Consider the following 19,783-nt stretch of genomic DNA (forward strand, 5'->3'; position numbering starts at 1 on the left):
TTTGATTCAATGTCGCCTGAGCACAGAAGGAGTAGGACTGTGGAGGGGTTGTCAAGGCAGTTCCTGCAGTTTCCCTCCAGTATATCTTGAGTATAACTCTTAACTGTCCACTTATGGGGAGTCCACTTACTTATGAGGAGACCACTGGTGCTACATTTACAAGTGAGGCCTGGGAATTTATAGCGCTACCTCACAAGTGGGCAGATACGGTGATTGCATATAGGATGCAGATGTTTCACACCTTGTATTAACAATTGCAGTTAAGTTAGACAAGAGGGCACCTGTGACAGAAGACCTGTCATACAGGGCCCCAAGATACTCAGAGATGGCTACGGCCTGGCTGTCAAACAAAGATAGCACAGGTAGGAACGCTATGGTTTAATTAATCCCATCAATAGGATTGCTGCCAGGGGATGAAGGGTTGGGTTGTCTACCTGTTTAACAATGTTAATTTATGTTAATGAAGTTCTATGGATATATGAGTATGTTTTACAACAATAAACTGTTCATTCCTGCTGTAGTCAATTCAAGGTAGTTGTGTCTACTTATTGGGTACACATAGCAGGTTTCCAAGGTGTGCATGCTGACTGGGGCTGGAAGTGATTTCGGAGACAACAGAAGGATACATCTGGGTGATCTCTGGGAGTTACTACAGCTCTCTTGGTGAACCCGTTACAGCAGGTAGACATACCAAGTGAAAACAAAGAGATACAGCAAGAGAGAGATGAGGGGTTCAAGGGTATTACACGTGTAGATGTAATATGTGATAATCATACTAGGTGAAAACAAGGAGATGCAGCAATTGATGAGGGGTTCAGGGATGGATCAGATGTAATATGTGATCCATTGGAAACTTCTGCTTGCATCTACTGTTACACACATTGCTACCTTTTTCCCCCACTTACAATGCAGACAATTACAGTAGAGCTAAAAATGTGATCTGACACAGGAAGTAGAAGATTCAGGATCACACGCTGTAGTCACAGTTGTTTTAATAAAGCACATTTGGTTTAACTGCTTGAATTGTTCAAATGGAACAACTAAATTGAAAAAGTATGGAACCTTGTTTTGCATTCTGAAGGGCTTAATTTACCTATGTCATGGATGACATTGACTCAATACTCCAGTAGCATGTCATTGACATAGTGTATTTTAGGCAGGAAAACTTTGTTGCATTATATTTATTAATTTTACCAGCAGCAGAATAGGAGATATGTAATTGACGTTATAGTTTCTTCATTGTTTAAATAATATTTCTTGACCTGTCAGTTAATTGAAAGTATTATTAAATGCAATTTTTTTACAAACCTAAATTTAAAAATATTACACGACAATTGTTTATTGTTAAGTCAAATTTTATTGTGCAGTACATTTGAGATTAATAAGAATTTACATTAAACAAAATGAAAATAACCCAATACATTTTCCATTGAAAACTGAACCTTTTATTAAACTTTATTTCATTGAATAATAAGAAATACTTAAACCAACAATTCCTTCTGTTTTACAACTTTGTGTTTGGCAATGTTTAGTATTCAGAGTGTAAAAGATAGCTCATATTATACACTTTTCCTGAAACACTAAGACATTGTATCCAAGTACTTGTAACATGTAGTACATGCATAATGTAAAAGACAGTTTTTACATATAGTATAAGCGGTTGGTTTCAGTAAAAAAATCTTTAGTGTATATAGTATTTACTTCTTGCATATAATGCTGGAACTATATTACCTGCATTGGTTTATTAGATAATCCAAGTGTAAACACTTTATCAGCATAAAGAATGACTTTTTCAAAGAGCTTTGTTTTATATTGTGACATACCAAGGAGGATTGACAAACAATGTATTCTATGTGACTTGAAGCTTTCTAATAGATATCCCCAAATCATTGTCACAGAATATATTTTATGTAAAAAAACAAATAATTTCACACTCTGTAGCTAACCTTTCCTCTAGATGCACTAAAGCTGATATAGTGTTCTATGTTTGCTTTGATCTTTGCATGTGTACTTAGTCATAAATAATTTGACATATATATGAATGTTTTTGTGTTCATAGTAGCAGGTAGAGGCCTTGCTATTTTGGACAGGAGTAAATGGGAATACTGATGGGCAGTTTTTACAGCTTTTTTACTTTTCTGTGTGCATGCACATGCAAATGGTAACAATACTTATATTGTATGCCAATTATTTGTAATTATATGTAATTAACTCTTGTGTGATTATATAAAAAGGGGAGAAATAAACCGAAAGAGGAAAGCTAGAAAGAAGAGTTAAAGAGAAAGAGGATGAGAGATAATGAGAAAGGGGGGAGGGTCAAAGAGAAGGGTAGAAAGCACTTTGTTTACACTAGGATACAACATTTCTATTTGGTCAAGTATTTTGAACTGTTAATATTTACCATGACAAAACACTGTTTTGTTGAAATTAACATAATACTCTACGCAAATTTTCCAAATTAATTGTTATTTTTGTTGTTGGTAAAGTGGGACTAAGTGAGGTTCTAAGCATTCCTATTCAATTTCTCACTGATATTTAAGTGTTATTACACTTTGAAACACAAAATGTAGAACAAAGAACTTTCACAATACTAAAACTTTTCGGTAATTTGCTAATGCACAGTAAGTGAACATACTTTCCCACACAATGACCATCCATCTACAAAAAAAATTACAAAAGCCAATTACATTAAAAAGCTGATCTACTAATAAATTGCTTACAGCACACAAATTTCTACTCTTCATAATGATTGTTTAATATATTATATATCATGAACGATTCACATACAGCAATCACATTAAACATAAAGCATGTTTTTCATATAATTCATTTAGCAAAAACAAGTTCAAAGGCAGTTTTGTTGATTTCAAAGACCATAAATGTTTATCTGTGTTAAGCCATGTACTTTGTTTAATGCTTATTATGTTCTTATTTTATAATATCCCTTAATATCCATGTTCTATACCATAAACGAAGCTACTTTCTGCAATGAAAATACATGTGGCACATAAACTGATTTTAAAGGGTAATGATTTGCTTTCGTACAGAAAAAAGTTATCCCACTGTAATTTGTCATTTTTTTCAGTAAGGCAGCTCAGAGATTCTTTATTTGAATTCTGCAAGAACATCATTAAAGATATTTAAAAACAGATGTGCATGGTATTCTTTGAAAATCAGAGTTGGTCTAAAGCGGATTGATTTATCGCCGGAGCCTCCTATCACAACACCTGAAGAAAAAAATAGAGGTTAGTACATCAACTTGATGCAGCCTGATATTAGATTACTATCGTTTTCTGAAAGACAATCTGGAGATGATCTAGTGGGTATCATAAGAAATTACTTAAAATTCAGGCATAGTTATAGTAGACATAAAAGTCTTGTTGAAGTGCACTATTTGTTTTGCTTTTTGCCCCAAAGTAATATGGTGGAGTCTGAAATGCTGTTCAGTTTGTAAGCAATTCTGCTTTACACCCGGTTATTTAATGATCACTCAAGTTTAATATCTGCAGCTGTTGCTGCCTCAGAGACTTCCTACAAACGGTAGATGGACATATAAGGACTGTATCGCACAGTAGTTGCCTGTTTATAATTAGTTTTCTGTCTTTCAGCTCAGTGCTTGGAACATTTCCCAATGCACTGCCCTTACACACACATACACTGCCCTTACACACACACATATGCATGTACACTGTCCTTACACACACACACACGTACACTGCCCTTACACACACACGTACACTGCCCTTACACACACACACGTACACTGCCCTTACACACATACACGTACACTGCCCTTACACACACACACGTACACTGCCCTTACACACACACACACACACACACACGTACACTGCCCTTACACACACACACACATGTACACTGCCCTTACACACACACATATACACCGCCCTTACACACACACACACACTGCCCTTACACACACACACACACTGCCCTTACACACACACGTACACTGCCCTTACACACACACACACACACGTACACTGCCCTTACACACACACACACACATGTACACTGCCTTTACACACACACACACACACGTACACTGCCCTTACACACACACACATGTACACTGCCCTTACACACACACATGTACGCTGCCCTTACACACACACACACACGTACACTGCCCTTACACAAACACACACTGCCCTTACACACACACACGTACACTGCCATTACACACACACACGTACACTGCCCTTACACACACACACACTGCCCTTACACACACACACACACTGCACTTACACACACACACTGCCCTTACACACACACACACTGCCCTTAAACACACACATACACTGCCCTTACACACACACATACACTGCCATTACACACACACATGTACATTGCCCTTACACACACACACACGCGTACATTGCCCTTACACACACACACGTACACTGCCCTTACACACACACACGTACACTGCCCTTACACACATACACACATGTACACTGCCCTTACATGCACACACATATACACTGCCCACACACACACACACACACATGTACGCTGCCCTTACACACACACACACATGTACACTGCCCTTACACAAACACACACTGCCCTTACACACACACACACGTACACTGCCATTACACACACACACATGTACACTGCCCTTACACACACACTGCCCTTACACACACACACACACACACACACTGCCCTTACACACACACTGCCCTTACACACACACACTGCCCTTACACACACACACACTGCCCTTACACACACACACATACACTGCCATTACACACACATATACACTGCACTTACACACACACACGTACACTGCCCTTACACACACACAGACATTCACTGCCCTTACACACATGTACACTGCCCTTACACACACACACGTACACTGCCCTCACACACACGTACACTGCCCTTACACATACACACGTGCACTGCCCTTACACACACACATACACTGCCCTTACACACACACACACGTGCACTGCCCTTACACACACACACGTGCACTGCCCTTACACACACACGTGCACTGCCCTTACACACACACACGTGCACTGCCCTTATACACACACACACGTACACTGCCCTTATACACACACGTACACTGCCCTTACGCACACACACACGTACACTGCCCTTACACACACACACATACGTACACTGCCCTTACACACACACACACGTGCACTGCCCTTACACACACACACGTGCACTGCCCTTACACACACACACGTGCACTGCCCTTATACACACACACACGTACACTGCCCTTATACACACACACGTACACTGCCCTTACGCACACACACACGTACACTGCCCTTACACACACACACACTGCCCTTATACACACACACGTACACTGCCCTTATACACACACACACACACGTACACTGCCCTTATACACACACACGTACACTGCCCTTATACACACATTGCCCTTACACACGTACACTGCCCTTACACACACACTGCCCTTACACACACATATACACTGCCCTTACACACAAATACACATATACACTGCCATTACACACAAACACACACGTACACTGCCTTACACACACACACACACATACACTGTCCTTACACACACACACTGCCCTTACACACACACGTACACTGCCCTTACACACACATACTGTCAGGGGTGCTTGCTGGAAAGGTAGGGAGCGTAGAGCAGGGTAGCACCAGATGGAAGGAATAAGCCAAATACAAAGTCCGAGTGATAAATCCGGGTCAGGGCAGGCAGCAAAGGAGGAATAACGAGAAACAAGCCGAAGTCGAATACCAGAAGGTCAAACACAAAAAGGCAGGATAAATGGGGAGTCGCACAGAGCAGAACACAAGGTACTAGAAGCTCAATAACTAAGCTCAGACTGGGTGAGCTGGGTTTTTATATCCTACAGGCCAGGTTCCTCCCACTGACTCACAGGTGTTACCACTTACACCTGTGAGCATAAGTAATCCCCACCATGGGGTTAAGTAAGGTCACTTTTGTCTGCCCTGCACTACCGTGCGGCGGACAGCATATGGCGCATGAGGACGGGATCGTGCGGGAGCGCGTCTTGCAGGCGGCCGTGATGGCCGAGTGATCCGCCGCGTGGCTGGGGGCACGGGAGACACGGTAGGAGGACGGGGACGCAGTCCGCCTCGCAACGGAGCACGGCGTCCAGCCGAAGACCCCGGTAAGGGGTATGATGAGGGGCTGGGGGCCTGACAGATCCCCCCCCTTTAGGCGCGACCTCCAGGCGCGACATGGTGCTGGGCGGCCAGGATAGGCCCGATGGAAAGCTTGTAGCTTGGCAGGAGCGTGGATGTTGGACAAAGGTTCCCAGGATCGTTCCTCTGGACCATAGCCTTTCCAATGGATCAAGTATTCGAGGCGACCATAACGAATCCGGGAATCAAGGATTTGAGCCACCTCGTATTCTTCAGCATCAGCAACTGGGACAGGAGAAGGAGGGGCGTGAGTTGACGATTCCGAGCTTGGGTACCATTTCTTGAGGAGAGACACATGAAATGTAGGGTGTACACGCCAAGACGGAGGAAGGTCAAGGCGAACTGCCACTGGGCCAGTTAAGGAGGTGATGGAAAATGGTCCAACATATTTGGGGTTCAGTTTTTTCGCAGGACCGGGTAATTTGAGGTTGGATGTAGAGAGCCAAACTTTGTCCCCGACTTGATAACAAGGAGCGGGTCTGCGCCTGCGATCAGCATATCGCTTGTATTCCTTTTGGGCTTGGGAGAGATGTGATTTGAGGGTGTTCAGAACCTGGTGAATGAGGAGTATACGTTCAGCAACAGACGGAACGGTTTGAGAGGCAGGTAAGTCAGGATGCAGCTTGAGCTCGTATCCACAGTTGGCTTTGAAGGGAGACATCCCAATGGATCGTTGATAGCGGCTGTTGTAGCAGAACTCAGATATAACAACGAAGATAGGTCTCCAGTATTTGGTTTGTCCTCTCGGTTTGACCATTGGTATGCGGATGGTATGCGGTGGATAAACGACCGTCAATACGTAGTCCATTACAGAAGGCGTTCCAGAAGCGAGATGTGAACTGGACCCCCCTATCGGAGAGAATAGAACATGGAATCCCATGAAGACCAAAAATAGCGTTAATGAAGAGCTCAGCGGTAGTGGAGGCAGTGGGTGTTCCTGATGTGGGGACAAAGTGGGCCATCTTGGTGAGCCAGTCAACTACCACCATGATGGTGTCGCAGTGGTGAGACAAGGGTAGGTCGACGATGAAGTCTACAGTCACATCGGACCAAGGTTGTTCAGGAATGGGTAAAGGTTGTAACAGTCCAGCAGGTTTCGTGGCATTCCCTTTTGAACGGGCACAGGTATCGCATGATTGTACGTATAGCCGTACGTCTCGCCCCATGTTTGGCCACCAATAGATGCGTTGGGCCAATTTTAAGGTGCTTTTGATGCCTCCATGCCCAGCTAAGGGGTGGTCATGTACAGAATGAAGGACAACGGTTCTAGCTTTGGTGGGCACAAAAAGGAGTTTGTCCTTATATAAGAGTCCATGTTCGTAACGCAGAGGAAGCAGACCAATGGTTTGTTCGGGATCCCGACTGTTTTCACGGATTTGGTTGAGGATGGAGCCTTGCTTGGCTAAAAAATGACAAGGCTGAAGGATGGTGTGGGTAGGCGAGGGACCCTCTTCGACGGGATCATGGAGTCGGAGAGAGCATCACCCTTTTTTTTTGAGCCCCTGGGCGATAGGTGATGTGGAGTTGAAAACGAGTGAAATAGAGGGCCCACCGCGCTTGTCTGGGACACAAGCGGCGTGCTGACCGTAGATACTCCAGGTTGCGGTGATCGGTAAACACCATGATAGGATGATCGGCCCCTTCCAGAAGATGTCGCCATTCTTGTAAAGCAAGTAAAATGGCTAGCAGCTCCCGATCTCCGACACCGTAGTTCCGTTCAGCAGGACTGAGACGTCTGGAGAAAAAAGAAACTGGGTGGAGGAGGCTCTTCTCTCACCGCTGTTTCCGAGGCATCAACCTCCAGGAAGTAGGCTTTGCGGGGATCTGGAAGGACAAGGATGGGTGCTTCAGTGAACCTCCTTTTCAACTCATCGAAAGCCTGTTGGGCTTGTGGAGTCCATGCGAAGCGAGCATCCTTCTTGGTTAGGCATGTGACAGGTTGCATGATTCGGGAAAAGCCTTTGATGAAGCACCGGTAGAAGTTGGCGAACCCTAGGAACCGTTGGACTGCCTTGACTGAAGGGGGTACAGGCCATTGTAGTATGGTTGAGATTTTCCTGGGGTCCATCTCTATCCTCCCCGGGGGGGGTGATGATGTAGCCCAGAAATTCCACTTTTGTAGTTTCGAATACACACTTCTCCAACTTTGCATATAGTCGATGTTGTCGGAGACGTGTTAGCACTTGAATCATGTGTTGTCTGTGTTCCGCCAAGGTGGGTGAGTAGATCAGTATATCGTCTAAGTAGATGACCACGAACCTGTGGAGCATGTCCCTGAACACATCATTCAAAAAATGTTGAAAAGTAGCGGGTGCATTGCATAACCCGAATGGCATTACCCGATACTCAAAGTGGCCATATCGAGTCCGGAATGCTGTCTTCCATTCATCCCCTTTGCGGATACGTACGAGATTGTACGCCCCCAGTAGATCAAGTTTGGAGAAGATACGAGCCTCACGTAGCCGATCCATCAATTCAGGGATTAGGGGAAGAGGATATTTATTCTTTATCGTTATCTTGTTAATTTCTCTATAGCCCACGCAGGGTCCTTGCGGAAAACCATGTAGGGAGCGGGGAGTTGAAGACTTGAACTTTCTCCCGGGGTGACTCCATTGGTGAGAGCCAATGCCCTTATACACACACATGTACAATGCCCTTATAGACACACACACGTACACTGCCCTTACACACACACTGCCCTTACACACACACTGCCCTTACACACAAACCCACATATACACTGCCATTACACACACACGTACACTGCCCTTACACACACACACCTACACTGCCCTTACACACACACACGTACACTGCCCCTACACACACACGTACACGGCCCTTACACACACACACACACTCACGTACACTGCCCTTACACACACACACGTATACTGCCCTTACACACACACGTACACTGCCCTTACACACACACGTACACTGCCCTTATACACACATGTACACTGCCCTTATACACACACACTCACGTACACTGCCCTTACACACACACTGCCCTTACACACACAAACACACATATACACTGCCATTACACACACGTACACTGCCCTTACACACACACACACATACACTGCCCTTACACACACACACGTACACTGCCCTTACACACACACACACACCTACACTGCCCTTACACACACACACACACTGCCCTTACACACACACACACTGCCCTTACACACACACACACTGCCCTTACACACACATATACATGTACACTGCCCTTACACACACATATACATGTACACTGCCCTTACACACACATATGCATGTACACTGCCCTTACACACACACATATATACACATACACTCCCCTTACACACCAGCTAACAAATACCTATACTGCTCTTACACACCGGCCCATACACACACACGCTTACAAACACATACATAAACTGCCCTTACACCCCTTTCTCCCCATCTCTTACCTCTTCCACCATCCTTCTGCCTCCATCCTGCATCCTGTGGTGGGAGCACAAGGTCTATCACTTCAGACCTCGGTTTACTGCTCCCTCGTCACTACGCGCCGGCTATTGCTGCAGAGCACAGGGATGACGTCATATCCCCGCGCTTGGCATTATTTACCGGCGGGTAGTGATTAGGGAGCAGTGAAGCGCTCTCTAACGTTGAGCCGACTAGAGGGAGATCGTGATCTCCCGACTAGTCTGCAGCTGCTGATAGGGTGTCTGTGCACCCCCCTGCAGCTGCACTAAAGGGATAGGCGGGACAGCCTGACACAGACCCAAAATCGGGACTGTCCCGCCTAAATCGGGACAGTTGGGGGGCATGCACTTACACAACTCACACACAGTCATTGTCACAACTTACCTCTCCGGAGAATCCATGTCAGGGCGCCGTTCCTCACATTTGCGGCATAGCAGCAAAACTAGTGTAGCTGCTTCTAGCCACATGTCTCCTAGCAACCTGCGTGTGAGTCATAGGAGGGGGCGTGCCCAGGCTGGGAGATGACTGGGGGTGTTGCTGCCTGAGCAATCTCCTGTGCAGTTCCGGGGGCGTGGCTTGGTGTGGCTCCTAATTTAAAAAGCCTGCTGGTCTGCTGCACTTTACCCTTGTGTGGTCTTTGAGTCTGACGTGCTGCTAGCTGCTCCTACTTTGTTTACTACTCCGTGTACTGAATCCTGGCTTGTCTGAGTAACTCCTCCGTGTATTGAATCCTGGCTTGTCTGACTAACTCCTCCGTGTACCGAATCCTGGCTTGTCTGAGTAACTCCTCCCTGTACCGAATCCTGGCTTGATTTCTTCACTCCGTCTTGCAGTTCCGGTGCTACCTCAACTGTCCACGCTACTGCCATCTACTCCGCAGAGACTGCCTTAATTATTTTGCCTATACCCTGTCCTCTGGCTGCTCAATATCTCTTCGGCCCTGGGTGTTCCCTTTGGGCCTTCCCATTCGGTATCTCCCAGGGTGAAGTTGCGGTTTCGGGGTATAGGTACGTGACAGTCATACTCACTAACACACCTACCCATCCATGTTCACACACACAAATATCCATGTTCACGTACACAATTATATACCCATGCACACACACAATTACACATCCATGATCACATACATACATATATACAAACAGATATACATAACCATCAATCCCCTGCCTGCCCCTGCTTACCGCACAGTGTGCAAACAGCTTCGGTTTCATCTCGAGATTGCGTGATGTAATGTGTCCCTGACACGCTCTTGTCTTCCCATGCTGGTTCAAAATAGTTTAGAAAGGGCACTTCTGACCTCGACCTACACTATTTTGAACTGGTACAAGGAGACAGGAACAAGGGGTCGCCAGTGCTCTGGTATGTTAATGTATTTGTTTATCCTATGTTTATTTGCTCTGGCCTTTGGTTATTTCTCAACCACTGTGTAGATTTCACTCCCAGGCCCATCATTTATGGCACTCCACACCCTCCCCTTCTCTAACAACATCACTTGTTTAAAGTGCTAACCTCATGTTGATTAGTACTGCTTCAGACCAGAAGAAAGGATGAACTCTCAAAAACATGTATTTTAAATATCATGTTTGTCCAATAAAAAGTATCATTGCATACTGCAATAAGTTTTTTTTTTGTTTTTTTTTTTTTACAGTGTCCACTGGACTAATACAGCTAAACCCATTTAGACACATACATATATGTAACTGCTTCAGAAGTCAGTGATATTTATATAGTTGACAAATAAATACCTTTATTTCTTGTTTGTAGAATCAATTTAGATCGAGTGGCATCATCTGGAGTGTCAAATGAGCAGAATGTTCCCCTTCCTCTCACTCTGCTTAGAAGGTGTGGATAACGTGTCTAAGAAAAAAAATATTTATATATATTTTAAACCTCGGTCTATATTACAGGAAAAGTTATCAAGTGAAGCAGCAAAATGATCAGATATTGATGAATATCTGTATGCATTTTTTTACCCTTAAGGACTATTGTTTAATTTAAGTTGAAAATCAGTTTAAAAAGGTTTAAATTTAGCTAGGTATATGTCAACAACAAAATTGTATTGAGTTCAAATTAATTGTACATTAGGAAGTAATGTAGAAGTCAATTTGTAAAATTTCCAAATTTTATTTTACTTAGTAAGATTAGTTTGGTGGGAGGCTAATTAGGTTAGTGGGTGATGGGCTAAATCCGGGAAAATAATGTGTTTTTGTAAACTGCTTGAGTCAGCAGGGAATTATTACATTTATGTATAATTCACTGCCCTTACACACACACATGTACACTGCCCTTACACACACACACACACACACACATGTACACTGCCCTTACACACACCCGTACACTGCCCTCACACACACACGTACACTGCCCTCACACACACACGTACACTGCCCTCACACACACACACGTACACTGCCCTCACACACACACACACACATACAATGCCCTCACACACACACACACGTACCTGCCCTTACACACACACACACACACACGTGCACTGTTGAAAAACAGTTTGAAAAGGTTTAAATTTAGCTAGGTATAGCTAACCAACAACTCCTGAGTGGGGAATTGTATTGAGTTCAAATTAATTGTACATTAGGAAGTAATTTAGTAGAAGTCAATTTGTAAAATTTCCAAATTTTATTTTACTTAGTAAGATTAGTTTGGTGGGAGGCTAATTAGGTTAGTGGGTGACGGGCTAAATCCAGGAAAATAATGTGTTTTTGTAAACTGTGTGAGTCAGCAGGGAATTATTACATTTATGTATAGTTAGCTTGTGGAAAAAAAGTTTGGGGGGGGAAATGGAGGGGGAAAAAAATATTGTGGACGTAATAGGGCATTTCACTTGAGACTGAGACTGCATCTAAACTTAAAGCAGAAGAATTTACTGATGACTCTTAAGACCTTGATGATCAACAACCCATAACGAAACAAAACTATCATTCCCAGTCTGTGCTAGGAGGCAGCAAATCGTTAATTTCCAACGATAATTTGTTTTCCCTTAGTCCTAACGGCAGCACAAGAGGGGTATTACTGCCCCTGTGAACAATTAGGACAGGTGGAAAATTAATGATTTAAACAATTAAATAAACAATTAACCCCCTTACCCCCCCCTATAAAGGGAACTCCACCCCTAACCACAGTGTGCTATAACAAGAATTGAAAAATATAAGAGGTCACAGGAGATAGTGGTTGTGCATAGAGAAGAAGAAAGTCACAGTAATATAATATGTGGCTGACACTGTGTGGTAAAGAGTTAAGGAATGGGTACTTACATTTTTGGGTGACTTAAGCAATTAGTCCCACAAAACTTGCATGGGCGATACAATCCTCGTCTGGGGATATCTTTAGCTGCAGTCCTGTGTAGTTCTTTTTTTTGGTTCTCAGGATAAGGTGCACATAAAAAGTTAAACAGAAATAGGCATAGTGCGTTCTGTATGTATAAAATGAATAAAACAAATAAAAACAGTTCACCATATATACTCACAATATGGTGAGCAATAAATGGATGGCTCACACCTTCTGGCGTAGGTGGAATGATCCCCACCAAGGATATAAACTTGCGTGTTTAAAACATTAAAAAGATACCAGGAGCAGAAAAGAATGGTTTTTAAAAAAAACTTATTTATTTTCAGCTTTCTGGTTAAAACCATTAAAAGGTCAATAAAAATAGCACACACGCGTTTCACCTACTAAATAGGCTTCCTCAGAGTGTCGAAAAGAGCCCCTGGCACTGAAATCCTTATATAATAAATTCAAAAACAGTGTGAAATTGCACCAAAATGACATCTTAATTAAAGGGTGTGGCTGATGACATCATCAGTAACAATTTACATGTTTAAAAATATAAGGTACAATAAAAATAACAGGAAAAAAAGTAATTTACTAAGTATATACACATCTGATATATGATGCCCATGGTAAAAAACTTAATTTTGAATAGTCAGTAAAAATTGAATTATTTATATTTTTAAAGATAGCTCTTAATGTTAACAAACAACATAAAAATAAGATTTTTTAATTTTACAGACATGTAAAACTTAAAACAAACTTAAATCTAATAAATAATCCTTAAAATTTGTAAAATTAAGTAAATTTACTAAAACTGCTGTTTTTTGTAAACAAAGCAGAGGATCTTGGGAAATGTAGTTTCCGCCATATTTATTTATTTATTTTTTATTTATTTATTTTTGGGGGTTGATTGAAAAATAATAGTATTATGACAACTCTGTATATAAGATACAGGTGGTTAGTACTTAAAGTGACAGAAGGCAATAAAATAGTGAAACCTGATACAAACTTAAAGGAAGAGGTGTAGATCAAAATCTACATTTAAACCGTTTGGTGTCAATGTGTTTAAGGTGAATATCCAAAACATCTCATTTTTAACCAAAATTTTACTCGTATTGCCTCCTCTCCAAGGGGTGGGTATTTTTTTAATCTCTAAAAATTTTAAAAGATTGGGGTCTTTGTTATGCTTTCAAAAATGTTTAGAGACACTGTGGGTAGTGACGCCATTTGTAATGTTTCGACAATGTTCCATTATTCTCACTTTTAAACATCTGGTCGTCATACCCACATATTGTAATCCACAAGGACATTCTAATAAATAAATAACATATTTAGTGTTGCAAGTTATACATTCATTTATCTTGTATTCTTTCTGTGTGATATTAGATTTAAAAGAACCTTGTCTGCGTTTTGTTTTATTGGTTGACTTGCAGGCTAAGCATGTATTACATTTGAAAAAACCTTTTTCTTCATTTAAAAATGTCCCTTTTATTTATTTTGTGTTACGTGTGTCATTTTTAGTTAAAAGCTTCTTTAAATTTGGTGCTCCTCTAAAAACTATTTTAGGTTCATTAGGGAGTATATTTTTTAAAACATCATCTTCTTTTGGAATGTCCCAGTTTTTCTTAATAATCCTTTTAAACGTTTTGTTTTTGTTATTAAAATCTGTCACTATAGGTAAAAAAAAAAGTTATCTTCCTTAAGGTTATCTTTGTATTTGATCAACTCTTTTCTGTCAGTTTTTTCTATATTGTTTATGGTGTTCTGTATTTTCTGTGCATTATAGTTTTTCTCCACCAGTCTTTTTTTAAAAATGTGCTTGGGATTTAAAGGATACCTTCGAGCCATGGCCCATAGTGGCAGCTTGATTGTTCTATGAAGGTATTGGTACAGACCTTTTTAAAATGAGTTCTGGTTTTAATTTGATTATTTTGTATGTAAATATCTAAATCTAAAAACGTAACAGATTTTTGGCTGATTCTGGAAATTAATTATTATTATTTAAAAATTTTAAAAAATCATTTAAATCAGGTTTGGTTCCATCCCAGATAAAAAATATATCGTCTATATACCTGCTATAGGTAACCAAGTTTGCACTCCACTGGTTATTAGTCCAGATCATTTTCCCAGTTCGCCATGAATAGATTGGCATAACTTGGTGCAAACTTGGTTCCCATAGCAGTGCCTGTAAGTTGTAGATAAAAGGAATCATCAAACCAAAAATAGTTATTTTCTAAAATTAATAAAATATCTTCATTAATAAAATCTATAAAACTAGCAGACAAATCCTCATTTGTTTCAAGTATGTTTTTTACAGCTTGACAACCTAAATCGTGACGGATAATAGTGTATAAAGATTGTACGTCACACGTGACCAAAGTAAAATGGGGTTCCCACATAAAATTGTCTAATATTTGCAGTAAATTGTGTCTTTCAGATATGCTTTTGTCTTTTTTATGACTGGTTGGAGAATAATATCTATGAATTCTGATAGATTTGAAAGGATAGAATTTACTCCTGATACAATGGGGTGCCTTGGGTTTTGAACAACTTCACCATAAAAGAGAAAAAAAAATCCTAAGAGAACTATACAATGATAAGGACATTGTCATTAAGCCCGCTGATAAAGGTGGGGGGTTGGTAATTTTAAATAAAATACAATACGAAAAAGAAGCTTACAGACAACTGAACGATATTAAAGTTTATAAAAAACTGAAAAGCAACCCAGTTGAACAAATAAAAACAAAATTAAAGAACCTTTTAGAAACTGGATTAGAAAATGGTTTTATTTCTAAAAATGAAGTAAGCTACATAACCAACCCCAACCCTGCAACCCCTGTAATCTATTTTTTACCCAAAATCCATAAAGTATCAGGAGTAAATTCTATCCTTTCAAACCTACCAGAATTCATATATATTCAAAGACAAAAGCATATCTGAAAGACACGATTAATTTACTGCAAATATTAGACAATTTTATGTGGGAACCCCATTTTATTTTGGTCATGTGTGACGTACAATCTTTATACAATATTATCCGTCACGATTTAGGTTGTCAAGCTGTAAAAAACATACTTGAAACAAATGAGGATTTTTCTGCTAATTTTATAGATTTTATTAATGAAGCTATTTTATTAATTTTAGAAAATAACTATTTTTGGTTTGATGATTCCTTTTATCTACAACTTACAGGCACTGCTATGGGAACCAAGTTTGCACCAAGTTATGCCAATCTATTCATGGCGAACTGGGAAAATGAGATGATCTGGACTAAAAACCAGTGGAGTGTAAACTTGGTTACCTATAGCAGGTATATAGACAATATATTTTTTATCTGGGATGGAACCAAACCTGATTTAAATGATTTTTTAAAATGTTTAAATAATAATAATAGGGGTATCGTTTTAACTTCCAGTATCAGCCAAGAATCTATTACGTTTTTAGATTTAGATATTTACATACAAAATAATCAAATTAAAACCAGAACTCATTTTAAAAAGGTCTGTACCAATACCTTCATAGAACAATCAAGCTGCCACTATGGGCCATGGCTCGAAGGTATCCCTTACAGCCAAATGCTGAGACTAAGGAGAAACTGTACAGATACCCCTGTTTTTAAATCCCAAGCACATTTTTTTTAAAAAAAAGACTGGTGGAGAAAAACTATAATGCACAGAAAATACAGAACACCATAAACAATATAGAAAAAACTGACAGAAAAGAGTTGATCAAATTCCTTAAGGAAGATAACTATTTTACCTATAGTGACAGATTTTAATAACAAGAACAAAACTTTTAAAAGGATTATTAAGAAAAACTGGGATATACTAAAAGAAGATGATGTTTTAAAAAATATACTCCCTAATGAACCTAAAATTGTTTTTAGAGGAGCACCAAATTTAAAGAAGCTTTTAACTAAAAATGACACACGTAACACAAAAGAAATAAAAGGGACACTTTTAAATGAAGAAAAAGGTTTACAAATGTAATACGTGGATAGCCTGCAAGTCAACCAATAAAACAAAACTCAGACAAGGTTCTTTTAAATCTAATATCACACAGAAAGAATACAAGATAAATGAATGTATATCTTGCAACACTAAATATGTTATTTATTTATTAGAATATACTTGTGGATTACAATATGTGGCTACGACGACCAGATGTATAAAAGTGAGAATAATGGAACATTGTCGAAACATTACAAACGGCGTCACTATACCCACAGTGTCTCTAAACATTTTTTAAAGCATAACAAAGACCCCAATCTTTAAAAAATTTTACCGATTAAAAAAATACCTATCCCTTGGAGAGGAGGCAATACGAGTAAAATTTTGGTTAAAAATGAGATGTTTTGGATATTCACCTTAAAAACATTGATACCAAACGGTTTAAATGTAGATTTTGATCTACACCTCTTCCTTTAAGTTTTTATCAGGTTTCACTATTTTATTGCCTTCTGTCACTTCTGTACTTACCACCTGTCTCTTATATACAGAGTTGTCATAATACTATTATTTTTCAATCACCCCCCCAAAAAAGAAATAAATAAAAATTAAATAAATAAATATGGCGGAAAGAGCCTCTGCTTTGTTTACAAAAAAAGGGCAGTTTTAGTAAATTTACTTAATTTTACAAATTTTAAGGATTATTTATTAGATTTAAGTTTGTTTTAAGTTTTACTTGTCTGTAAAATTAAAAAATCATATTTTTATGTTGTTTGTTAACATTAAGAGCTATCTTAAAAAATATAAATAATTCGTTTTTTACTGACTATTCAAAATTAAGTTTTGCCATGGGCATCATATATCAGATGTGTATATACTTTGTAAATTACTTTATTTCCTGTTATTTTTATTGTACCTTATATTTTTAAACATGTAAATTGTTACTGATGTCATCAGCCACACCCCTTAATTAAGATGTCATTTTAGCGCAATTTCACACTGTTTGAATTTATTATATAAGAATTTCAGTGCCAGGAGCTCTTTTAGACACTCTGAGGAAGCTTATTTAGTAGGTGAAACGCGTATGTGCTATTTTTATTGACCTTTTAATGGTTTTTAACCAGAAAGCTGAAAATAAATAATTTTTTTTTAAAACCATTCTTTTCTGCTCCTGGTATCCTTTTAATGTTTTAATCGCGCAAGTTTATATCCTTGGTGGGGATCATTCCACCTACGCCAGAAGGTGTGAGCAATCCATTTATTGCTCACCATATTGTGAGTGTATAGTGAACTGTTTTTATTTGTTTTATTCATTTTATATATACAGAAAACACTATGCCTGTTTCTATTTCTGTTTAACTTATTATGTGCACCTTATCCTGAGAACCAAAAAAAGAACTACACAGGACTGCTGCTAAAGATATCCCCAGGCGAGGATTGTATCGCCCATGCAAGTTTTGTGGGACTAATTGCTTAAGTCCCCAAAAAATGTGAGTACCCATTCCTTAACTCTTTACCACACGGTGCCAGCCACATATTATATTACTGTGACTTTCTTCTCCTCTATGCGCAACCACTATCTCCTGTGGCTTTCTTTAATGACCTGCTCAGGGATGGTTTGGAAGCTTTAGATCCTTTTGTCCTGCCAAAAAACTGTAGAAAGAGATTTTTATCTTTCCTGCAGACACCGGATCTTTGTAGATAGATCTGCAGACATCTGGAGACGTCAAGAGTATGTAGAAGAGATTCTTCTTCTGTTGAAGGATCCGGGTGAAAAACAGGTAGAGAAATGACCTGATTAATGTTCTGAAATGAAGGAACCTTCAGTAAAAAAGCTGTCAGGAACCTTAGGAGAACCCTATCAGGCAGGAATAGGGTGTAAGGCTCAAAGGCACACAGAGCTTGCAACTCACCAATTCTCCTGGCAGATGTGATCGCCACTAGGAAGGCAGCCTTCCAGGAAAGGTACTTCATGTCCACGCTTTCCAGTGGCTCGAAGGGGGGAGAGCATAACCCCCTGAGCACGACAGTAAGGTCCCATTGAGGGACTGGTCTCAGGATCTTAGGTGTTTACCTTTCGGCTCCTTTAAGTAACCTCCTGATAAGGGGTTCTTGGGACAGGATACGGCTGAGGTGTGCACTCTGAGTGTAGAGGGAACTAGGCCTTTATCCAGTCCATCCTGGAGGAACTGTAATATGGAAGAAATGGGGGGGATCTGAGAAACCCACTTTGTTCTTCGCACACCATAGTGAAAAAATGCGTCTAATCCGGTTGTAAGCTCTATTAGTAGACTCCGCTCTCGAATGAGACAAAGTCCTCAAGACCCCAGAAGAAAGTCCACTATCCTTCAACCTCCAGGCTGTCAATCTCCAGGCTGTCAGATTGAGAATTCTCAGATCTAGGCAAGACCCTGTGCCCAGAAACACAGGGTTCTCTGATATTGGAAGCTGCCAGTACAGACCCTGACTCATCCACATGAGCTGGGTGAACCACAACCTCTTCGGCCACAATGGAATGATCGCAATAATCGAGGTCTGGTCCTGTCTGATCTTCATCAATACCCTTGGTATCATGGAAATTGGAGGGAAGATGTAAGCTAGCCCGAATTTGATGAAATACTTCCTGGTTTAGCGACCACTCGCCTGGAACACTGAGACCCCGACTCAGACGGTCCGCTACCACATTGAGAGATCCCTGAATGTGGACTGCAGAGAGGTGGGAGAGGTTCTGCTCTCCCCATGATAGGATCATTCCCACTTCCTTGAGAAGAGGCTGAGATCTCGTGCCACCCTGTTTGTTGATGTAATAAACCGCCGTCATGTTGTCTGAACGAACTCTCACT

General features: G+C 40.5%; 1 protein-coding gene across 2 annotated transcripts in view; it reads right to left on the reverse strand.

Moving 5' to 3' along the window:
- Positions 1-1,334: 1,334 nt before the first annotated feature.
- ABAT (4-aminobutyrate aminotransferase) overlaps positions 1,335-19,783 on the reverse strand; it is a 335,639-nt gene continuing 317,190 nt past the window's right edge. For both annotated transcript variants that reach the window (XM_053472272.1, XM_053472273.1), the window contains 2 exons: positions 11,445-11,556; positions 1,335-3,227 (listed from right to left, as the gene is read on the reverse strand). In XM_053472272.1, coding sequence (XP_053328247.1) covers positions 3,106-3,227; positions 11,445-11,556 — 234 coding nt within the window. In that variant the 3' untranslated portion in view covers positions 1,335-3,105. The remainder of the gene's footprint in view (positions 3,228-11,444; positions 11,557-19,783) is intronic.

The sequence above is a fragment of the Spea bombifrons genome, chromosome 7 (genome assembly GCF_027358695.1).
Source record: "Spea bombifrons isolate aSpeBom1 chromosome 7, aSpeBom1.2.pri, whole genome shotgun sequence".
In the NCBI taxonomy this organism is placed as follows: Eukaryota; Metazoa; Chordata; class Amphibia; order Anura; family Pelobatidae; genus Spea; species Spea bombifrons.